Source organism: Anticarsia gemmatalis, chromosome 2 (assembly GCF_050436995.1).
Source record: "Anticarsia gemmatalis isolate Benzon Research Colony breed Stoneville strain chromosome 2, ilAntGemm2 primary, whole genome shotgun sequence".
Lineage (NCBI taxonomy): Eukaryota > Metazoa > Arthropoda > Insecta > Lepidoptera > Erebidae > Anticarsia > Anticarsia gemmatalis.
In genome coordinates this window covers 4,501,403-4,527,690 of record NC_134746.1, presented here as the reverse complement: position 1 = coordinate 4,527,690, position 26,288 = coordinate 4,501,403, and the positions used below count along the sequence as shown (strand labels likewise).

At 37.7% G+C, this 26,288-nt stretch overlaps 1 protein-coding gene across 1 annotated transcript in view; it reads left to right on the top strand.

The window, feature by feature from the left end:
• pum (pumilio) overlaps positions 1-26,288 on the top strand; it is a 70,700-nt gene that overhangs the window by 39,378 nt on the left and 5,034 nt on the right. Inside the window, exons 10-12 of the mRNA XM_076125450.1 lie at positions 21,141-21,663; positions 25,092-25,275; positions 25,747-25,844. Coding sequence (XP_075981565.1) covers positions 21,141-21,663; positions 25,092-25,275; positions 25,747-25,844 — 805 coding nt within the window. The remainder of the gene's footprint in view (positions 1-21,140; positions 21,664-25,091; positions 25,276-25,746; positions 25,845-26,288) is intronic.

Below are 26,288 nucleotides of genomic sequence, written 5' to 3'. Positions count from 1 at the left end.
CATCTTGTAAGATAAAATGATTTTTTTAGTTCTATAAGCTTAAGCTAGCAAAATTATAAACGGTTGTAAGTCGTTTAAATAATTTACGAGTCTTAGCTAAGTGCTCAAAACATCTAAGCAACTACAAAAACTGATATCAAATAAAATAAAGCTGGATTTATCTATTTACATGGGAAACAAACAGCTCCTTAATATACCAAAAAATGGGTCCTGTTTGTATGAACCTTAAAAAGTTCCCACATATGTGTGAAAATCATATAACTAGGTATATTTATGATATACGTAATATCTACAGTTATATTTTTTTTACTCTGTATGCATTGTTATAGTGCATATTTTGCTTTCAACAGTTTTATCTGAATTCGCAAATAGATAGCCGATAGAATGATGAAGTGTGTTTAGCTGTATCTAGTTGTTTACTCGACAGCGGTAAAAGGTTTGCGAGTCCCTCGCGGCGCGGGGCCGCTTGTTTTCATTTCGTTATTTACTTTTAATTTGGCAGCAAGCGGATGATGCGGCGGGTGGGGGCGTGTCGTGTGAATAATTGAGCCGACACAGAGTCGAGTGTCGGTTTGTCCGTGCATTCGTCGCACGATCAAGTGGACTAGCTGTAGACCAGCTCGTTGTAAAAAAATAAGATAATTTATTCTGTAATACGTAAAAAACATATTAGCTATCTTACAGTTGACGTATTTATATAATTCTTTTGAGATAAAGAAAATAAATGGGTTTCTAAAACAACATTTACATGCACATTTTCCGAAGTTACTTTAGACTTCATTTAAAATGTCTCATTTAAAATTACCGACTAAGGAAAAGAAAGTTAATTATGCTTTCGCTAGAATGACAGTTGCTGTCGAGATGGACTACTTCCTAAAATCCTTTGAATTGTGAAATAATTGATGACGCCAGTTTTACCGCATCTGTTTGTTTATCTTAATTTCCACTTTTAATATTACCTATTTCCTTTAATTACTTATTCCTCAGCACTAAATTTATTTAAATCTAACAACAAATTTTGTTTGTTTTTATAAAGCAAACTTTTTTATTATTAATGAATTACTTATTTCGCGTTGTTTGAGTCAAGTACACGTATTATGAACTGAGTGATTTGTAACATCATCTTGTTTATAAGCGTTATATGTAAATGAAAACCACATTTTCGAGGTCGGGGGTGCGACGACGACGTAGTTCGCGTGCTGTAAGACATTAGGTAGCTGACTAGGAGTTCACGGGGGGGTGGCTTATTGTCTCGCGTCTATTAATACCAGTGTTTATGGCAAATTAATTTCTGCCGCATACACTTTCTACTCTCTAGATGTGCCCGCTTACTTAAAAGTGATTTTTATGTATAGGTTTTTATGTACGATTGATGGAAACGAAATGTTTCTGAAGTTTTATCATTGTTTTGGAGTATCTCTAGGGGACAGTCGTATAAATTGGATTCAAGTTGGAATCACGCACTTCGATGACATTTTCCGTTTTGGATTTTGTTTCAGAAAACGTTATTAGAATTCGCTAACTTTGTAACATTTTTGAATCAATTGTTAACTAACTGTATATTTTTATCTCTTAGCTTTATTTTCAAGTCCAACGTAATCTACAATTCACGCTGTATGAGATCTTAATTTTGGAACTTGTCTTCATTGTTTGGAAGTCGCTGTTGTTTGGAGTCCTAACGTTTGAATTATTGAAGGAAGGCGGGGTTGTAGAATTATTGGTCACGTGGCGAATTGAATCATGCCTCGTGCATGGAAAAGTTGGTGGGTCTAATTTTCAGGGAAGAGAACGTTATTCACAAGTGGTCTTTTGTCTTATTTTAATTGCTTAGGTTAAGTAATCTTCGACTTAATTTGAAAAGACTTTGAAAAAGGTAAACAAATAAGGAGGGTGAAGAATATTACTACGAACTTGTAACGATGGAAATATATTTATGGTCATATTGGTCACCCTTATTCTCGTAAAAATTACAAAATCATAGCAAAACTACCGAAATACCGTAGTAGTGATAAATTTAGCATAATGTCATGGAGTATTTTACTGTTATCGCACATAAGGTTTTTAGTCGATGAGTTTATAGTCACGTTTAATTGAAAAGTGAATTTACGTTAGACTTAATTTAAAGTACACGTTTGGACAAACTTAATCAAAAAAATGCGCTTGCAGAGCCTGAAGGTTTTTATTACTGAAACTATAGAGGTCTTTGCGGTAGTCATTGTCAAACTTTTTAGACTTAATGTTAACTAGGTATATAGAGCTAATTAATCTCGGTAGTGTATCCGGACGTTGATCTTTAATATTGAACTGAATAATTGTAATAATATTTGTAGTCTGAGCGCGAAAACCGGTTGTGTCATTGTAACGATGTGGAAGAGTTGAAAAGTGGAACGAAAGTAGTCTGCAAAGCTCTGTGGATGCAGGGCGACCGCTGCAGCAACGGTGTTTGTTGACGAGTCTGTAGGCGGCGCGAGAGGGGCGCGGGTAGCGCGGCCGGCGGCAGGTGCGCGCCGCGTCAGTTCCGCGACTCTCGCCGTTCGAGCGCTACGTACTTCGTGGAGACATGTAGCGCCGACCCGAGCTTACCGACTGTGAAGTGACTTAGGTGTTGTGTTGTTTTCTAACTTGGAGTGACATTACTTTGTTATTATGGTGGTGCTAGAGGGCGGGGGGGCTCTGCTCGAACCGGCACTCGCGCTGGACGGTGCCGCTGCCGCGTGCCTTGAACGCGCCTATGCACAAGCTGATGTGTCGCTAAAACTCTTACCAAAACGTTACATTAACTTACACCAATGGTTATCGCCAGTGACAACCTCTGTAACAGCTGCTGCTGCTGCCGGAAAAGATCTCAAATTACAAATTGTAAGAGCTTTTATCTGAATACTTTCACACATGAACTTGTATTTTCTTGTTTATATGCCTTTAAAGTTTGTTTATTTACGTAATGACATATTAAGTACTTATAACAGGAGGTGGATATAGCGAAATATTTTTTAGTTCACACACACTTCTTATAATTATAGGCTATGATATAATTTAGTATAGTATAGATTTTGTACAAATATTTCACTTTTTATTTATTGTACTGATTATTCCATATTGCAGATCAATATCGAGCAGAGCTTGTCTGCTAAGTGAAATAACAATTTAGGTATTTTTCCGTAATAATATTTTATTATATTATGAAGTTCTTTCTCTCTACTCTGCAGCTTGAAGTAAAATAGTTTTTTTTAATTTAGCTCTATTTTAACCATTATTACATTATTCTTCTTCTTAAGAAGATTATTACATTAAAAGAATATGACATGTGCGTAGAATGTTGCGTAGAGAGTAATATTTTGATTTTCTATAACGAAGTATCTATTTGAAAAAAATATATCCGTCTTATAGGAGTAGTTATATTGAAGTAGTTTTTATTAACATACCTATGACTAGAAATGGGTGAGACATTACCATTTATATGTGAAACCTATGTTCTATACTTGAAGGTTTTCAAAATAATACAGCCTTAAACACACTTTTATTAAACGAGTTGGTTCGCGTGTTCTGAAAGTATGACAGGTTAGTGAATAGTGGTTTTATTTTCCGTTATCATATTTCGTAATATCATACGTTGTATACAGTGTACGATTCAAAAATGTACGATATATTGTTATACAAATTGTTATTACGCCTTAAGTAATGAAGAACTAACTACACTTTATCATTTATAATAATCGAACACACCCAATGATTTTAACCACCAGCAAGGAAAATTTAAAGTGAAAAACAAGAGATATTTGGCACTCAGCTTACTTGTAGCTGAAAACTATGTAGAAGCAAACCACGCTCAAGATATAAATCATGCCATATGGATATTTCACATATTTTGTACTTACAAGTAAGACCCTAATAATAGCTATAAGTTATTGGTCGCTAATTGGTGACGAGTCACTGACACTAGTAAGCAAACTGACAAAATAATATTAATTTGTCAACTAAATGTTTTCATAATAATTCAATTATTAAAAATGAAAGTAGTTTCTGTAATTACATTTAATTAAGGTTTTTTTCAAAGTGTCATACTAGGCTCGCGTATTACGTTATATCGCATATATGACAACAACAAACAAATAACGCCGTAATGGAGGAGTATCAAAGTCACCTTTTCTTCATCTTTAAGCCACCAAAGGCAATAACTATAAAATACTACTACCTACTTATTTGGTTATTATAAAATCTTTTACTAAATTTTCTGAAAACTTATTTGATGTTATGTTTGAAAAGACTTTGGAGAGGTAGCGACGCGACGGTTGATAGGAGCCGCGATTGCAGCGCGGCCGCCTTTTACGCGTGGCCCGCCCAGCGCGCGTCCATCGCAGACGTACGCGGTCGGCCGCCCGCCGCCGGCCATATCGCACCGCCCGATCTCCCCGTATTCATCGTTGCGCCCGGAAAGCGCTAAATGTAGAGATAGCCCGTCCGACCGCCTTACCTCCTAGCTTTTTGAGAGTTCACATTTACCGTCCAAAACTTACATTACACAAATTGGATAGTCTTTGTATTTCAAGCTATTCACTACGCCCCCTCGTTTGAACGATGTAAAAGTGCACTGGATCTGGTAAAATCATAAATTATTTAAGTAATAATTATTTAAGTATTATTTATTACACTTATCTATTAAAATAACGCTTTTTGTTGGGTGTTAAGTCTACGAGTCTACGGCGTAGGCATGGTGTGCGTACAACTTGGTTCGCCGCAGCGCTCGTTTATTTGCGACTTCCTAGCTCTTTTGTTATGCTCTGTCGCCTGTGTCTGCTTTGAAAAATTGTAATGCAGCGGCATTGTAGATGCGGGCTGCCGCGATTGTGCACATAAACGACGACCTACCTATCTCCACCTACAAATTTATGTTCTCGACTAGTGTAATATGTAGGTATATTTTCTTCGATCTAATCTTCCCATATTTTTGCAAGGAATTTACAGGCCGACGTTTGAGGCTGTTGACACAACCTTGTTTTCTGACTGTTTTTTTTTATATGATCTTACAAGTGTACGTCTATCTATATTTGTACAAATACCATTTAAGATTATTTTAAGTTAGGGTTTGATCATGCACTAGTTTAAAATTTAAAAATAAGATTTGATATTAACTCGAATCCGAGATCGGATTAGAATTCGATGTCTCTAGGTGATAAAGAATTATCATGGTTTATTTAACCAACATAAATATATTCAGTATAGCTTTTCTTTAAGATATTAGTTTGTTAGGATTAAAGTTAAGTGTTATACGTATGTGCAGCGTACACAAAGACGGTAGAGCTAAAGGCGAGGGTGGGAGGAGCGCACGAGCTACGGAATACATTAGCCACCACCGGCGGTGTCGGCGTCGGTACGCTATAATATATTTCACTGGCGGTCATTTTCGACAATTAACCACATAAAATAAGTGAAATTATGCATGCGGCCGACGACGGCGTATATCACGTCCAGTTACGGGCCACGATACCTAACTACATTCATTATTCAAAGAAATGTTTCGCTCGACCAGGTCGCGTCCGGAAGCGCCGGCTCTGTTCGTGTGATTGATGGAGACCTCTTTACTTTTTGTGTTAAATGCAAAGTATTAACATACACAATAAAATGGTAGCTTCAACTGAAATCCAGTACACTTCTTTTGATAAAATGAAGATTGTTGTGATAACGTTTTCAGACTAACATCGTCGTCGTTTAAACCCTATAAATAAGTAAATATAATAAAATTAAACATCATTGGTAACTTAGACGGGTATTTCATTCCAAACGAAGCAGAGCTTGTACTATGGTAATCAGATAACTGATAAATATACTGATATACTTATAAATACATATTTTTATAGTTAACTTAACAGCCAGGCCCAGAATCACACAAATTATAATTCCTGGGTGGGATTCCAACCGACCTCACGCAGCGTGACCTAGGGTTATTGCGGCCACGTTAATCACTGTGCCAAAAATGCAACTAAATGACCAAACATGCAATAAATAGGAAATCTAAAAAGTTTTTGCATATACTATAAGCCCGGTACTTCAACTGGACCTCTCAACCGGTCGGATTCATTTTCTCTTGCAATTTCCTACAATTTCCGGCCAACGTTTGGTACGTTGATGTGCTGGAAAATTATTTTCACGCAAATCTCAGTCGTGAGTCTGTAGGGATCAGGGTATATCATGTACTTCTATTAAGGCAGGAGGTTGTGATATTTTTCTCACAAACACAGACCATTCCATAGCACAAAAACAAACTATTTAAGTTTAGTTCTTCAATTTTTGTGTTGTTGTCGATAATGTCCCGACACGCAGTAACATTATGGTGATAAATAGTGCCAGTTAAATTTCCTTTGAATAGTTATTGAAATATCCGTGTTGTGTCGTGGATACTGTAGCAAAGATCACTGAAACCGATTGCAATGTACTGAAAGTATACGTTATCAATTATTATTTGCGGTATAAGTAAATACTTAACTATTATTTCAAGTTCAAGCACGAGATCAACGTCCTGGTGCGAGCCGCCGGCGAGCGCGATTTCGTTGCGTAACGCAAGTAGGCCGCGCTCGACGCGCATGCATGCCTCGTGCGTGAGCCTCCGTGGCTTCTCACTGTTTGACTTGCTATCGAACAAACTTGTTTACTCTCATTTACATTAGATTGGTCGTTTTTACACATACCACATACACACCAACATGTTGCTGTTAACTTATCGTTTAATATTATTAACTGTTGATATGATATTATACATGCAAGCCCGCGTGGCTCCGCACGCGTGTAAATTAACGCTTGTTTTTCGATATTTTCTTTTTTTTACGTTTTTCGGCTAGTTCAGTTTACGAAAGTTAGTAAATGTGGCGTCTACTGACTTAAACAAAACTTTAACGTTTTTTTTTATATCTAATCTGTACTATCTGTACTAATATTATAAAGCTGAAGAGTTTGTTTGTTTGTTTGAACGCGCTAATCTCAGGAACTACTGGTCCGATTTGAAAAATTCTTTTAGTGTTAGATAGCCCATTTATCGAGGAAAAAATTATCTCTTTTGTGACGCAAGCGAAGTTGCACGGGTCAGCTAGTTTATCTTATAAAATTTGCGAGATCTTAACATATTGGTGTAAGCTCTAAACCACAGAGTAGCTAAAACTTACACCTGAAAAGCCTTTAAACGTGACTATAAACATAAATCAAAACTTCCTAGTATGGATAATATATAAGAATTATATAAATTGCTGAAATTACGTATGGGTGAAGTATAATGTTAACAGATTCTCCCAGGATATTAGTATTTTGTAACTTAGTGAAAACTTATAAAATAAGATGGAGTCACATATATTTTTATTTAGATTTACTGTAAAGTTTTGGTCGAAAAGTGTGTATGATGACTAGGTAAAACTGAAATTAATTGTTAAAAAGGTTTTGTTTGTCACACGTTCACCCACATATATTAGCGAACAAATAATAATTGGCACAATGACGTGTGATGATAGCTAGAATAGGCTGCATATTATATGTAGCTATCCTAGTTTATGAATAGTGTTCGTTCCCAGCAGGCATCACCTTGAGGTGTGCGACTGTGTGTGAGTCAGCACGGTGTGCGGTGTGACGGCAGCAGGTCGAGAATAGCGTGCGGGCTATTTAGGAGTCCTCTCTGTTTGTTTGCCAGCGAAATGTGTCATTGTTAACTAATTTAAGTAACAACCACTGCCAGCTGTTACGACACACCATCCGTTGATGCGGTTCATAGGCGAACTTCGACATGCTTATTTATCGCCTTGCAATTCCTAAAGTAACAAAACAATTTAAAGTCATTGCCGGCGAATTCATAGGGCTTTAAATGACGAGTGCCATATTTTAAGAGCATTTACCCTCAGAAACAGTAAATTTTCGTTTTATAGCTTCCTCATATACGTGAAAAATATGTTTTTTATATTTTATACGTGTCCATTCGGGTACAATTTATAGTATTATGATGATTGTATACATATGTCATATTATTTTTATTTAAAGCACCCAGTGATATTTACTCCATCGCATAAATGAAGATAAAAAATATTTATCATGCTAAATATGTTATTAAGTAGTATTAGGATTTACCTTTCACGTTCGCTTTAAAAATTCAACCTCTGCACACTTTTAATTGACGGTCTACTTCCCTGATTAATGCTTTCTTACTTTTCCTTATTTAAAAAGCAATCTGTATGCACAGAACGTTAGTAACCATAACGAGCACAATAATGAAGCTCTTTAATTTTTCAGTGAGGTAGGCCAAGTTAATAATTTATTAATTAATATGAGTACCGGTGGCGCTGTCATTCCGATAGCCAGCGACATTATCGCTGGAGAGTTACGTAAACATCAGAATGTAAAACACGATACCGTTTAGCCAGTTAATTAATTGCCGTGACCGGGACTCTGGAACCGAGAGCGAGCGTCGTTCGTCGCGAGCTTGTTATGGAAATAATGAGTGCGACCGCTGCGCAGCCAGCCACCCGGCTTCAGCACAAGTTGCTCCGCACCTCCATGCCACCGACCACCGCGCCTACCCGCCGTTATATTGTTACATCCAATCCTAGACGTTTTATGAGTTGTGCGACTTGGGGGAAAACATCCCCCATTTTTTTCTCATTTTACTTTTTGAACTGATGTATATTATATATATATATTTTCTATTACGGCAGTAATAAGATGACAAAAACGAGGTTCGTTTTAGTTAGGGATACTACGCAGGTATTTAATAGCCTACAAATTGACAGAGGATTTTGACTACACGACCGGGAACTCCAGTAAATACATAATTGTAATGTTCGAAGTTAACCGTTGCATGGTTACTGTTTAAAATAAAGAGATAGACAGGACATTGAAAGGTATTTTTTCTAGTCGCTTGCAACTAGCCGAAACGATAAGTGAACCTAGATAATAATAGGCACATTGACACTGTTTCTAGTTCTTCGCAACTACCTACTATGATTTATAAGTCAACCTTTCATCATCTTAGGTTTTTTTACAGTCGATTCAATTAAGCATTTTCTGTGAGATATGACATTATAGCTTGTAGTTTAATTATGCTTGGAAAAAAATATCAGCAAGATGGGACGCTCCAAGAAATCACGGCTTTCTTGGGTAATATGACATGATATAAAACATTCCGTTTGGCACATGGGTTTATTGGGGTCGTGTGATTGAGGTAACCTGCGACGAGACGTGTCACTTGATTTAATTAAGAGCCGCTTTACCGCCCGTTCCTCCAAGCTAACGCTCCATACGGTGCCCTGGTTAATTTCGAACAGAGTCATTCCGCCAGAGATTTATTTCAATATTGAACACGTCTTACCGACATCACTTAGGTATATATGTATATAGCACATGTCTCGTTAACGTAACCTGTTTCTGAAATAAAGAAGTATAAAAGGCAATACTACATAATGTATCCAAGTTCTCTAAAAACTTTTTGAACTTAAGGAGCCTTTCCTCTTTTAGGAAAAGGGTAAAAATGACAGCGGCGAGGTGGAATCTCTTAAATCCGCTAGTGATTGCATCGTTTAGTTGAAATAGTCCTCATATTTCAACGTAGAATCTCTGACTTACAATTTAATAAATTGACTCCATTTGTTAGAACCGGCCTTTCCCTGGCCTTCTGTCTTATGCTGCTGGTTATCGTTGCATCTTATTAGATGAAAATTATTAACATTGTAAAAAAATGCGTTGCAAGGTTCGGTATAATTAGCCAACAAAGCGTTAAGAGTTTTTTTACCATACTTTAATATTCGCTTAACTTTCGGTATACTAACACAAAGTAAAAAGTTTTTTTTAAATAATATTACTTTTTTTTTGCTGTAGGGAAAAGTATAAAGTAACAATTAGCTTGAGATTTTGCAAATTTCCAATGTTGGCATCTAATGCGCTACTCGTGTTGGCCGTCATCACGCGTCGCGGGAGAAGTTCGTTATTAATTCACCGCCTTTCAACTCGGACGCTTTTACTCGCTTAGGGCCTTAACTTTTCGCGAATTCAAAATACCATATTAGATATTAGACTGCAAAGAAAACTCGAGTGTCACTGTCGCACATCGTAGGTGTAACGTGTCTTCACACTCTGCTCTAAATTACTGGGTAAAATTGTAGCTACGGGCATGGCAATATTTAAATAATGCCTCTGGAGGAACTTTCAACAGTATGTAATGTTTATTATTTGTTATCAATTAGTCTAGGGTCATCTATATCAATTATTGTTACGGACTGTATTGAGTACGTTTAAATTGCGTTCGTTCTTGGTGATTATGGTGTTCCACAATCGGCAATCACATGGTGGCCAAAAAGCGTCCACGCGATGTTGATTGTGACATTGTCTGGTGCGGGTGGGGCTGTGCCACCGCGGACGTCGGGCGCAGGGCGAGCGGCGCGTCGCGGCGCATCGCGACTGCCACCCGCATTTGTGATGCAAATTGTTGCGCCCGCCGCAGCGCGCTTGTGCTTCGCGCCTTACCTGCTGCAACCACTGTAATTATTGTGAAAAATATTCATTTGTCCGCTTTTAGACTCTCATTACCATAATGCCGCTTTCTGTTAACACGCCAGAAATGTTTTTATAATATTTTTCTACCTACTCGCATACACCCTTATTATTTCTCCAGTATTCTTTCTTATGTAAACCGATATCTGCGTCTACGTCTTAAGCCGTTAGCTGTAATCACGGGAATTCAATAGCTAACTGAACTGGCTGCAAGAACTTCGTGTGAAGTTTCGTGAGAACCTAGAGCAGCTCGGCAATCGACTGAACGTTATCATATTTCAAACGGTTTCGCAAAACGAATAAATAAGAACGGAGGCAAGAAGCGTGCGGTGAAACCGAGTCAAAGCGTGGGTATTAGAAACGCTCCGATTACCACGCTGAGACAAGCCGAGCGGCAGCCGCCTTCTTGCTGACTCAAACCACCATGGTGGCGAATCTATGATTCTTCTATTTATATGTTACATTTATTAAGGTAATGTCATTATGACACATTCATTAAGTAAGAAAAACAGATACATCGTCGATTATATCATTCATAGAATAACAAAGGTTTAGTTGTGTTGCAGTGAAGTTTATACCATAATAATTAGATGATTAGAATTAGTACCAATTATAATTATAATTCCATACACCTACCTAGGTATTGTACGATTTCTTTTATATTATGATTCTTCATGATAAAACTTGCACTTCTTGGACTAAGGATAATATACGTATCTATTCTTGTTACGATCAAAAGTAGCATGTAGGTTATATCTGAATGAAAGGTGATGGTGAGGTGGCGAAGTGGCAGTGTCGGACACGGGTACCGCTGCTGCCGGCTTGACCGCGTTCCACTAACGGTACCCACTCCGAAGTATTTCTCCGGCGCGTGGCACACTTCATGCGTGCATTCACCTCACCCATCTCTCTGTCTCTACATCGCCTACGTAGCGGTACAGTGTCCTTCACATGTAAATATTGCATATTATTACAATCAATAGGGACAAGTTTGAACATTTAAAATTGTTGTTAATATCGCTAGTTTGGTGTATAGTCCATTATTTATAAAGGGCGGCGCGCCCTGGTTCACCTCGGGTTTTACAAGTGACTTTATTTATCACAAATATTTATATATTATGTATAAGTTTGATATAATGTACAGGAACTTCCTCCTAATGATGTGTCGTAGCTTGATCTCGCGATATGTATGATTATTGATTTTGAACTGGTTGATCCACGCACATCCTTTCTCGCGTTACTCTACACAGAAACTTCTCAATAGATTTCGATTTTCGATGAAATTTGGCACCCAGATATTTTTTTACCTGGATTAGCAAGGAGGATATGCCAGTATTAACTATTATTATATAAATGTACATTTTTTATTCAATACGGAAACTTAATGTCTGCAAAAAAGATATTTAAAGCCTAATTTACTGAAAATAAATAAACTGAAAATAATGAGAACTAAGTAATCTAGCATTTACTGTGATCATAAAATCAGGCCTTAATAAGTAATAAGGATAGATAACTGACTAATAATGAGATTGAAGAATCCTACAAGTCATAGTTACTGAGAAACGTACAACCCAATGAATTCGGATCAAAATACCGTTAGAGGTTGTCGAACCATATTCGCTTGTTGGCCAAACACAGTTAAAAACATTTTTGTTTTATTGTTTTAAGAGTGTAACGTGCATTTTTACTTTGAACTATTTTTGTATTGAGAACATTAGCAATTGTCATACAGTACAAGTTTTAGAGCGCAAATTAAATCACTTCGTCACAGTAATTATTATTATTATCAAGTTCAATCAGCAGACGCTGCGGGGGACATTTTTGTAATATGTATGAAGTGTATGATCATTGGTAAAGATTATGTCAATATTGAATCGGACATTGCTTACGGATTTCATCATGTGTAAAAATATGAGTATTTAGTGCATTGTGCGTGATTTATCGGCATTCAAACTGCGAAGGTTTACCGTAAGTTCTTATATTTAATTGTGAGATGAGTTTACAGTTTCTCGATAATGTTCTTAAGATAGGAATAGACATTACCTCACTTTTTAAATAGGCCTCTATTACATATTTTATAATTGGACCGACCGTCAGAATTTGCGATATTAGAACTCATTGTCAGTCTCATCAGATGCTTCTTTTGACTTAAACCACCAGTGGGTTCTTCATTGCCGTTACCCTTTTTTTTTATGCCCTAAATACACTTATTTTGCCTTCTTGTGGTACGAATTTATTTTATATTACATTTTAGTGTTAAGACCGGTTTTTGTTTAATATTTTCTAAAATAGAACTTTGCTAACTGAGATAACAGAAGAATTAAGGAAGCTATTTCGCTGTCCCTCTACCACGTCAAGCGGTATAATTAGATTGACTTTGCTCATTCTCCTTTCGTTTATTTTCTGAAATGAGCTTGCTATTTTAATATCTTTGTAAAATGATTTTTATTCACGCGATTAATAAACAATTTTCATTTTTTTATTACGAATTTACCCATAACAGTATCCATCTCTCCCTCCCTATTCCTTTCTGATATACTTCATGATTATATTTTAATTAGTTAGGTATATCGTAGCCCAAATTAGTTTAAAAGGTGTATGCGCAGTTTGCCAAGCAAGTGGGTAGCAGTAAAAGCCCGGAGGTCGTTGCGTTAAGGGTTCAGTTAGCGAGAAATTGGAGCGGAGGTGCGACCCATGTCCTAACGTGCCACTTCATTACGTGGCCTCGTTACCTGCCTATGTCTATACCATCACGCGGACCAGGAAATATACCATCAGTGAATCCGCGCATACAAGTTATATTGTATATTACTGTGTGTAAAAATACGCATTTTTGAGCATGACTATGTTATATCAACTTAAGCATAAACTTATAGCTTTATCCGATATAAATTATAATTATCCTGTATACATTTAAATTAAATTGTAAATAAATCACTCCGACGCAGTACATGAAACTGTAAAAAGTTAGTAAAAGTGGATATTTAATAATGGCTACAATAATTTTATACCTCGTATTTCTTATAACATACCTATACAGAAGAACATATTTCTTCTTTTAGGATTGCTCAAAATTAAAGTGTATGAATGTGAATTATTGGTTTTATGAGTATTATTCGTATACAGTTATAAGCCACCGCCCGTTTCTTGCGTGCGTGTGATTACATTGCCGTGTAATATATTCACATTTTCACCACCTTCGCATCCTTAATGTTTCGTTTCCTTCTTTGTTTACTGGGTACCAAAGAACTCCTGCTTTTAATTTATTCGAGCAAAAAAAAATACTCATAGAAACACATTGTTGTAGTTTGATATATTTTTAAACGTTTAAATTTAGGTATGCCACATATCGCTCGCAAATGATATAATCTGCCTACAGCTTCCGGAACACGGTGCAAGGTACAGGCTGCGATCTAGTGAAACTATGTACTAAGCTTGTAGACGTTTGCCAAATCGCCCCTATCGTGTGTCATTTACCGACGGATGTCTTTGGGTCTTTGCCAGAAAATTGCACACATAAATTACCTCTACCAACCTAATTATTACGTGTTTATTTACAATTCAAGAGAAACATTATCTACGTTACTCATTTTCTACCCACGATTATTAGCAGTGATTTGAAACAAACGATGACTGATCGACACAACAGTTTTCGTTAAGTTATTGTACGTTGACGCAGTTGTTCGTACAAGCATATAAAGAGTCTGCTGAAGCGAAACTCCACGCATACAGATAGCAGTGTAATCAACGCATGTAGTGCAAGCCTTACCTCGGCCGCATGACCAACTTACTGTATCACACGTGCATTTCGGTCATTGATTTAGAACCATTACCATTCAGATCATCTAATGGCCATTGTTCAACTGAAATTAGGATCGAACTATTATTACAAAACTTCTTAATACTTGGAATCATATTGCGAAACATAGAAACTTTTTTTTTAAATTACTTGTATTTAAAGGAATGAATTATTAAATTAAGAAAAGAAAGTTTGCTTCGAGCTGAGCTGTTCTGATTTCTTGAGCGGTCGGTCCCGTGAATGATTCTTATTAAAGTGAAAGTCGCCGCAAAGCGGTCACGCATGTCATCATGAGTTTATGAAACGAAAACAAAACCCTTAAAATCCTTTTTCCCGCATATTTATGACAATTTCTGTAACAGTTGATCCGTTCCGAAGATTTCACATAATTTTGGGTTTGTGCAAGACTTATTTACTCGCACAAGGCGTTTAGTGACTTAGCGACCGCGGACGTGCCCGAGTGAAGAAAAGGGGTACGTAAACGTTAGTAAACTGATCCATATAAGTCGGCATGCTGTGACACAAAATCTGCCTTATAACTATTCTGCGGGCTCTTATCTTCGTAAAGCCTGGTTGGTAGGGTTGGGTTGCATATTCGTTCAGTAGGATCTCTATGGCACTGAACATAGTAAAATCGTGCGTGTAAACCCTTGGACTAATGTTTAATGTGGATTAATAGACGTAGGGTGAGTTGTTGGGGTACGACACCTAGGTGTGGCGCGGGAGCCGTCGTCGCTGCGGTACCCGATGATGGTGTTTTTATGATAGGGGTGCGCCGTGGCACGGGCGCGCCTTCTAATTTTGATAAAAGCACCGTCCGACCGCACCCGCCCGTCGCCGTCACCACTGCGACCAATAAATACTCGTCTATACCGCAAATGTAAACTTAGCTACACGGATATACTGTCATTTCTTACGGCCTATTTTACAACACTGGGACCTTTCTCCGATACCTATGAAGTACTATATAAACAAAGAGTATTATAGGTGGTATTACTGGTTACTTTATTGCGGATTTTAATTAGCACTCTTAGGCAGGTACCTACCCTATACGCAATTTTACTGGCGCTTGTTGCATTCATTTCATTTTGTATTGAAATATCATGACTCATGTTGTTAGTTTTTAGGAAAAGTTAAACACTTCCAAATACGCACATGTACCCCATGTAGTACTCTACAATCTTTATAAGCTTTGTTAAACATTATTGTATGTATATTAGTATTGTATTAACAATTTCTATATAGATCACGCAGTATATCGATACAAGAAGAAAAATGAAAAGAGATCGTGAGTCAAACGAAGTCTCTTCTTCGTTTCAAGAAGTTCGTTCTCAAGTCGTTAAGCTGTATAAACATAGTAGTAGTCCGGCTATCGTATTTATGTTACAAGTGTTAATAAAATAATTGTTGCCTTATATAGTGCAATAAATATGAATAGCTGGATTCGCACGAAACGAACCATCTTGGATTGGCGATCCCGTGATCTGCGACCCTGGATCGTGGATCATGGATTGCTCACGTTTCAATTTTTTAGATCACGAAAAAAATTTTAACGTGAGCATTTTAGCGTTTTGGAGGAGCTCGTGGCTTAGTTAACAACAGCTGCGCGGATCGATCCTCTGAGGTTAAGCTACGCTTGCCGAGGTTGTTCTGTGGATGGGTGACCATCTTATACATATCGAGTTCCTCCGTGTTTCGGAAGGCACGTTAATTTGTGGGTCCCGGCTGTCAATTTCGATGATCTTTAACAGTCGCTAACAGCAGTCAGGAGCTTGAAAGTTTGACAACCAGTCTTACCGCAGAGTATCGTGTTATTACCCAGGTAACTGGGTTGTGGAGGTCAGATAGGCAGTCGCTCCATGTAAAACAGGTATTCAGCTGCATCCGGTGAGACTGGAAGCCGACTCCAACATAGTTTGGAAAAAGGCTAAGCCACGAGATCGCGAAAAAAAATTTAATTACGCTTTTGTACACTAAACAAGTAACTATTTAACTGATATTCAAGGGTCTTTATACCGGCATGAGGGAAGGGTTAGACCTTGAGGTCACCACGCGCTGACGCAAGTGCTGAATAATAATAAAATGTTTTAGGTAAATAACACCACATTCCTTGACATGTTATTTACATTTCCCTCTTTGTTTCCTGTTTATCACCGAAACAATATTGAACACAAATTGTTCGTATCAACTCGGGATTACCCTCTTATTCATAAACACACTATTAACCTATTTTAGTAAAAAGATTACTAAAGTAACAAGATATCTAACTAACTAACTAAAGAAACAAAATATCTTATAAAGCCTTTCATAACTTCATATATTTTTATGACAATATTCTTTTTTAGATTACTACAATTAGCGCATTGAGGGGTTTTCCAAACAACAGATGTTTAACCGAGGGATTATTACAGACCTCTGCCGTATCAATAGTATACCGTATAGTAGCGTGAGACTTGCTACACACTTTCGATTCGGCGAAATTTTTTCGAGCAACAAAACCGACTCGATTCACTTGTTCGGCTTATGCCAATCTGTTTTACCGCACGGCTGCACTGGGTCGTTTATATTTATAATATTAGTATAGTATAGATAATGATAACTGAACTTTTGTGTCAAGAAAATCTGTGTGATTAACTGCAGTTTATCGTAGGATGTTAAGGTCGCAGTTCTCCGTGCATTCTGAAACCACGTAAAGCCGGCGGTCAGGGTAACCGATACCTGCCATAAGCGAGCAGCTTGCGGCTGCTTTCTTTCCAAACGTGACGGTTACCGTCACATCAGGCTAACAAGGGATGAAATAAACTTTACCTATGTATTGTGCGTTGAAGTAACAGCATTGGCTAAGAGTACAATATTACTACCATAAAAAAACACTGTTTCGTGTTGCATGTTGTATAATTTTGACGTTGTATATTTATGTGAGGCGATGTATATCCTAATACCACCTGGGAAGGTGTCACAGTTCCCAAGGGCATGTTTAACGTCTACAAACGCTTCAAAATGTTTTTCATGTAGGTAGTGTTACAGTAATTGGCATTTGAAAGTTTAAAGACTGGTTGTTAATAACAGTTGTATTTCTATAAAGGTTGAATAAAAATAAATTTGTCTCATTATAAATAAATATCTTTAAACAACTTAACTTCTCTAGTAGGCAAATAAAATAAATTGCTCAAATGGAACAGCTTATTTAGTATAATATGATAATTTAAATTTTATGTAATATCAATATAAAAAGCTAAGGAGAAATTTGGGTAGGGCGTGACGATGTGGGCGTGGCGATGCTCCGCCCAGCCGTGCCACGCCCTCGCCCTTTGCCACCTTTTCGCTGAAAATCTGAAAGCGCTATTTCGTGTAGGTATTCAATCAACTAAGTAATCAGGATTAAAATGGAGCCTTTGTTTTTGGCAAACACTCACTACTACAAACCACAAACGTCCAAAGTAGATACCACCTCAATTGTATTCAATGTTTATAAAAGCCTCCTAAAACTGCTAAGTGGTACTTCTATGGCAATTGTAATTTTCTCTTCGCGACCACATAAGAAAACTAACCCATCATAGTAATTATATTTTTTTACATTCACAGTAAGTCCACCGCTACTTTATTACTGCATTCATCCGAATACAAAGGTATAATTTAAAAAAAAAAATACATTAAAATACAAAACATTAAAAATTTTAATCCTATAAAAAAAATCTTAGTGTAATGTTGTTGTAGGTTGATATAAAAAAGTTAATAATGACAAATGAAGTGAAATGAATACGTTTGAGAAAAAATATGATATAACAGAATTTCCTTTAAATATCTGTTTTTCCATAAAAAGGTTAAGTAAGTTGAAAATTGATTAGCTTTGGCTGTTGGTAAGAAAAGAAATGAACATTGCGAGAGGAAGCAGCCCGCGGGGCAGATAAACTCGTTAGAGCACGATACGCTAGCGAAGGCACCGCATCGGTGGTAGCGGGGCACGCCACGACCGACGATATCCCTGTAATCTCGTTGTGACTCCCGACCCCGTCGTTTCCGATTCTCTCCAAATTACCTTTTGTACGTACTTGATCGACAATCTAATTCTTTGGAACATAAAACGCTTTCATCTCAATTTACGATGCTCTTGGCTGTTTGGAAAACAATGGTCGAAGACATTTAACGCGGAGGTGTTGGGTTTGCACGAAGCACGTAGCACCTCGACGCCACTAAAAGCTTCTTGTTGACGTAGCGTTCGATTCAAGAGGCATGACTACGTTCTTGTCCTTGTACTTGATTGCTTTGTCGCGTAATTTGTTTGTCGACGCCGGGCGGAGCGTGCTATCCTCGCGGGAACGCAGAGGCGCTCGTCCTCCCGCGATCTCGTCATCTTCATCGTAAATAATAAATAGCATCAACTGAGCGGCCGCCCGCCCTGACATCGCTTTTTCCCCACAAGTCTTCGCTCAGTCCGGTTTCATGGTAACTCGCATGCTCACTCAGTGACTAGGCACCATGTCTCGGTTAACGTTGATGAATTGCGTCAGCCCTATTTATTTAACACTCCCAACTTCATTATGTTTTTTCTTCGTACCGCATTTAATATACGTGTATTAAAATAATTTGTAAATTCATTTCTACTACGTTTCTTCTTGCTAATTTTAATAAGTTAACTTAAAAGGTATGTTAAACGTATCGCTGGTAGCTTTGTAAAAATCAAATAGCGCATCGCAGTGGCGTGGTGTACCAAGCCGCATAGTAGTCCGGGTTGAGCTGAGCACGATCGCGCGTTCCGTCACTAATAACCCCGTAATTGGTATCGAAGCTCGCCGCAGCCGGATTACTGAACGTCTAATTGAATGCGAGACGCTTCCTCGCCGCGCCTCCTCCACCGCCACCTTCCAGCGACACCGTAGTGGAGCGACTTAATTTTGTTGCGGTCAAGTTGGTCTGTTTTGCGCACGTGTACAGACCGCTCGCCCACCACGCCGCACACCGCTTAATTACACCGCCACGATGAATTAAATTGCCGTGGCATCGGGAGCGCGCCGCGTCATGAGATCAAACGTTACTCCCCTGCCTTTCGAATGAGTCTTCGGAGTTACCAGCGATGTCGCACCAAACTTTACGACGACAGATAATCATTTCGTGTCAATTAGCTAATGAAAAATAAAATAGGCTCGGTTAATGTACTAGCACTGTTATTAAAATTACGATGATGACTCGCGGGCATCTGTTTTAAATCGTGGGTATGGGTACATTAATTAATATAATTAATTATACATACCTATTTTACGTTATATTCAGATAATATAAAGTGATAGAATTTGGATTTGAAATACCCTTTACTTTATCTGTAACTCAAACAAGGAACTTGTAATTTTACGTGTTTATACGGTGGCCCAGGTGCGCGATGATCTAAAGGTGAGCTCAGGTGTAGAGAGTTGGGTCAGACGCAGTGGCACAGTGATCTAGTCGCCATCGCATCGGTCGCCTGGCGCACTGTTTACAATTATCACGTTCTGGCAGAATATCTGGACCGATGCCAAATAATTTCCTCTCTTACAGGTAGATACTCCACACGTTTCTAATGACATCACTCTCTATACCTATTCTCACACTGATTCTGATTCACCTCATTCAAAATATTTCTGTCTACTAGGTCACCGAAAATATTTTCTAGCACTACTGTTATGCAACGCAAATACAATTGTGTATTTTAATATTACTTGTAATTCATTCATGAATAATGCGACTATTTTCCTGAAACTCCTTTACTATTTTTAGCGATATTTGTCTTATTTATGGGCTAGATTAAGAATGCCACAGTTTCCGAAGTAGCACGTGTGTCGGACAGCACGAGGCCTGTTATTAACTTTTAAAACGATTGCGTTAATTAGCGCACTTCACGACGAGTTGCCCTGGAGCACTGCACCGCATTGTGCGCAGAAAAAAATACAATAAACGATACGCTCCACTATTAATTAAACCGCTATACGATGCACGTTTGCTTCGCCAATAAGCGCATGGGATAGGCAAATGCAATTAAAATATATATCTGTTTTGAACAGAAATGCCAATCCAAATTTTTCCGATGTTATCGCAGCAGAGTAAATTTGTGCTGTTTTATTACTCGAGTTACGTTTCAGCGTTGATTCTGAAGAATCGAAACGATCGTTGGTAGTCTGTTAGAAAAATAAGTCAAGTGAAAAAATACACGTTTTATGAAAAATTACTTAGCAAATGTATTGTTTTCTGTGGCATTCTAATTTCGTCATACTTAATAAAACAAGAAAGTTATGATCCCAATATGTATGATATTATTATTTGTATACAACAATAGGTTTATAGAATTAAAACTACATCGCTATTACACGTCTCTTTGTGATGGGCCGATATGTAAAGGTTCGTAATAAGGGTTGATTGCAACTTGCACATAATTGGCTACTTCTCTCCCTGACAAATCACTGTTTCTTTATTGAATTACTTTATTTTCTTATTTTAATCTCTCTAATTAAAAATTAAACCTCTATAATTTAAAATTACAACATTATATAAAATAGGTATTACAGCCATGCATTTTTCCAATAAATAATATAATCATAGTAAGGCGGTTCTTACTGTTCACACCAAAGCGAATTCCGCTAAACAATCAAGCTTACCAAGACAGTACCTACTGCGTATTGGCTGTTTCGCTTTAGTCAGGGTATTTTCTGTTTTTAAAGTTGCGCTACCGAGAGCGGTGGTTGAATACTTCCTCCCGGGGAACCTACCTGCCAGATATCCAAGAAACGGACGCAGGGCTTTTTGCTCGTTTGTAGTATATTATTACAACTAAAGTTACTTTTCTCTCTTGTTATAGCAATTATTCCGGTCGCAACAAGCTGCGGCAGCAGGTGGACAAGCGGCAGCAGCACAGCTGCAGCTTCTGCAACAGCAGCAGCAACAGCAGTTTCAACTACAACAACAGTTAGCAGCTCAACAGGCTTTCACACAAGCGCCGTATGTTATTAATGCTGGGCAAGAGGGTGCGCCCTATGTGAGCGCCCTCATAGCGGGAGTACCCCCCTACTACGGTGTAGCGGCTCCTTGGGGTGTATATCCCGGATTGGTAGCGCAGCCAGCGCAACAACAAGCGCAGCAACCGCGCCGCCCGCTGACTCCCCAGCAGGGGGAGCAGCAGGTGAATGGCCAGGGACAGTATGTGATCCCTTACTACGACCCCGGTTCGTTGGTGATGGGCGGGCGTAATGGCACCCCGCTACGGCTCGTTTCGCCGGGTGGCGTGCTCGCGCCGCGTCAATACCAACCGGCGCCCGCGCACCCAGCCGCCACAGCCGCGCCTCCAGCCGCCGCTCAGCCACAACCTCAACAACCGCAGCCTGGTAAGATACCTTTTTGTACAAAAACCGCGTGCCCCTCCGCACGTTACACGACACACTCACTGTTACATTTTTTTATAATAGTGTCGTATCAGTTTTCGCTGCATGAAAGAATTGTTAGTTATCAAATTTTGAAATAAATGCGTAGCGCTTTTTTGGTGGAAATATTTTTTCTGAAATACTTAAAAAGAACGAACTCTGGTGTTTTCAAGAATTTCGATACGCCTCTTTTCTCTGGCAGAAAACCAACGGAACATCGTAACGGTAGACCGTCTAGTCTTTTAACGCCATCTATCAGCCGACATATTTTTGTTTTGGTCTAATGATCAGACGAACCACGAGCCATAGATAAAAACAAGTGGTAAACCTTAGTATTAACAAAAGGTGAATACAGTGGGTGAAGTGAGATGTCCCATTTGAGTGTGTTTATATCAAAGCAACATTCGGATGAACACCTTCTTTCTAAATAATTAATTATATTCAGGATTGAAATGCAATGATCCCCAGTTACATTATTATTTGGTTTTAGTAGCTGGTAATAAATTAGACCTCGATCATACTTATTCGCCTGACAAATAAAACTCCCAGCGAGAACACTATTCGACAGAAATTTCGTCGTAGTAGTTCAATACGTCTTAGATATATAAAGTTAGGCTTTCTACTTACATATTCGGTTTTATTAGCAATTTAACGATAAAATGTATATTATTTTTGTAGGTACAAACTGAATACTGTATTGCTATTAAATTGATTGCCAAACGCTACGCATTAACTCCAACACCAACATTTTTAATTCATGTGCAGCTCGGTCTATATTGATAACTTCAGTTCACATACAGCTAAATACTGATGGGATAGTTGGGAACTCCATAACAAATAAAATTTTAAAGGTCCTTACTATTTCCGATATGAAATTTCATAGGTCCCAAATGTGTACAATTCAAAAAAAATCGGACATGTATTCTCCATTCCCTCAATACAGTGCGGTTATCTAATTGATCTTTTATTTGTTTAAAGAGGAAAAACATGTCTAATATCGTTTTTTTAGTTAAATGACGCACATTTTCTTTATTGTACTCTCTAATAATTCCTATATTTTTTATCAAAAATTATATTTAGGGTCCGTTTTCAGCTTTGTAAGAAATCAATTTATATAATCAGCTTCTTTATAAAAAATTGGAACAGTGAGTCGGCCTATATAATTATGTCTAACAATGTATATAAAATCTAATGTTTCCATTCAATTGTTACTTAATTATACTAAACCAGTACGCATGGCGTGATAACGAAACTCTCTCGTAGACCTTTAGCTACAGATGATAATAACCTATTTTGACATAACGTAGATAGATAATCAAAAGTAACTAATTGATTCATTGTTTTATTTTCACAGTATTTGTAGATTTAATATAGTTGCTACCGACGTAAGAAAGTATAGATTTGTATTATGTAGATACACGGAGTCTTTAGTGCCCATCGTATACCAGGCACACTGGCAATTGCTTGAAGTGTGTTTGCTAATCGACCTTTACTTGTAATTTAATAATTGTTATTTACTTTAACTTTTAATAACCCACTTTACACTTTGCTCACTATTTCTATTACTGTATATATATATTTAACAATTACCTTACAATATTTTGTGAATAGCGATTGTAATTCGAATAGCTTCTTCATCGATGGTATATGTATGTATCTATGTATATATTTAATTTTATTAATAATGCATTATTCATTATTGAAACTCGCTTTTACATAGAGATTGTAATAGATATGCCAATTATCTTTATACTAATAGTTTATTAAAATTTTGTTATATTATATATTTAATAGCTCACAGATATCGTGGTATGGAGATTACAGAATTTAATTAAACCAATAGTGTGATATATGTTCTGTAACATGAATATTAACAAGACCTTAAGAGGTACAATCGAGGATCAAACAAAACAACTGATATTTAAAAAAATCATTTTCGACTATTAACATTTTACGACAAGACGTAACAAAATAAGGAAAATCGAGAAAAGAATTTTGATTTTCATTACAACTAACTAAACTGCTTATAATACCAATTTGACAAATTTTGAATCGAATAAAAACCATGTCATTCATTTAGTAGTAGTAGAAACCACTCCGATTGAGTAACATATTTTTTGTTTAAACAAATATACCTTCCTTTTCATTTCCTAGTAATAACATTACCGTTTGTTTTTCTTTTTAAGAAGTAATAAGTTATAAGAACTTTTGTCGACTCTTAATAAAAAAAATGTCCAGATAGGGTCGACCTGTTCTCAAGTTTAGCGCTTAAAATACATTTGATGATTCATTTAGATCAGGAGTTCCCAACCTTTTCTTAGTCCGGGACAACTTCTATATTATTGTTGTTGGCAGGGACCACTATGTAAGTATCTTAAAAATAAAATGTAATAAGCATCCTCAAAATTTTAAGTTTTAAAATCATTCGCGGACCATATTTTGACTTCCACGAACGGTGGTCCGCGGACCACTGGTAGGGAACCACCAATTTAGATAAACACATAGAAAAAAATATGTATAATTTTTCGGAGTTGTTAATCCAAATTACAAAACTTGTGTTCAATTTGGGCATAATTTGTGTATTATTAATCAGCCGTTAAGAAATCATACTCATAATAATGATAAACACGTAATAGAAAATAAAAATCACATTTACTATACTTCATTAAATCATGCTGCGTCTAGAAGTAGTTTTCATTTATTTTAAATATTGCCGTGGGAGTTAATACAACCAACAAAAATAGAGTTTAAACTTTACCGACATAACCAATCAATAAGAAAACATGAAAAATTAAGAACTTATTCAAATCAGCTTAAAATATTTTTTGATTTAGACGGGTGTTATACGCGTTTGTTGTTTAAAGGTTTACGGTACCTTATTAATTGTAGGTTTCGACCGAGTTTCACCGGTCGCGGTAAAAACGTTTGTCCTATGGCTTGCTACACACATGAGCGTAACGTGCCGATTCGAATATTACATGTAGCAAGCTTTATTTATATTCATAAAAATAAAATGAAGCATATAAATGCGAGTAAATAAAGCGATCAGTCAATCGACGCACGAAGTAAGGCGTCAGGTGGTTTTTTATTCCACACTGGAGGATATTAAGAAGAACTAGAGGAGCATATTATATTGTGCCAGGTCTCGTCCATTGTATTGAGGGTCTTGTGAAGAAGAGTAGATTTGTGTCTTCATTGCTTAGTTCGAATAATTCCGTGAAATCGTCGTATCGTTTAAAAATTTGTTTTGTATATACTTAATGTTGTTATATATCTATATTATGTCGTGATCGTGCGGATGTGGCAGTATCAGTATCGGTGTAGCGCATTTGCGCTCACTCGGTGCGTGTGTATGCGGTGGGGCTGGAGCGCGGAGGTATGTCCTGTTGCAGGCGGTGCAACAGCAGCGCGCCGCGACTCGCTGGAGTTCGGTGTCGGGCCCGCCGCGGCTCTGCAGGAGTACGCCGCAAGGAAGTGGGGGCCCTCACCACTGTCGCCGCCGCTCGGCGCTGCTCTCGGTCCCGTAGGGCTGCGACCCGTGTCCGCTGCACCCGGCGCCGAAACCGCCAAATACAGGTGCCCGTCCCGCCACCAACATCCCTCGCGCCGCTTCGTCCCGCGAACCCAAATGATGACTTCAGATTTTCCGTCAATTTTCTTTGCCCCATTATCCATTTACATTTTTATCGTCGTCAAAATGAATTAGTCACACCTGTTGGAATAGATTCATAAATATTTCGAAATACAGACTTATAATACGCCCACACGCCAATGCCAACAGCTACAAAGATGCTCTCAGTCCGGTGCATTATAATAGATCCGAAACCAGAATAGAAGCGACGCGATGGGGTGCACGGCGACGCTCTGAGCGGTTGACTTGTACATTGTAAATATTGTATGCCATCGTTGTTAATATGACACTGCAGTCGTTAATTTTGTACAGAATCGCCGGTATCGGCATTTAAGCATGTTCATTAATTCGTTTCATTTAACGCAACGACACCGAGAGTGGCCGTTTCCTTCAATAGCTATATGTTTGTCTTTCAGAAATGTGAGCAGTTTAGCACAGGGACTCACGTCGAATGGAATGTTCGGCTCGTCCTCATCTCTGCTGAGCAAACTGAGTGGAGTAGGAACTATATCAGGTGTGTACTGTGCACCACACTCATGACACAACTTCTGTACATTATTTTGTATATAGCTTGCTTGTATTTTTTCATTAATAATATTAATCTGTTATTGTCTGTGCTTGTTGAAATGCACCTGTTAATATTTTTATTAAATGATAAGTTTATTTTGTGTTTAAAAGAAATTAGGTAGGTTCGTGATACGTTACTACTTCTGTGAAACGGTTATGCTATGATAAAACCTGACGAACTATTATTAGTCTTAGTTTTTGTATATGCAAAAAATACAGCAGTAAATTGTAATAAGCGCTATCTTATATTTATAGTTGCCCAGGTTCATACAATGTATTATAGCACTCAGCGCGTCTGGTTTACATTGAATATGTATTTACATACGCTACCGAATTTGTATTGATAGCTCTAGCAGGTATTTACGATGTTTTAAACACTGGAATGCGGTGG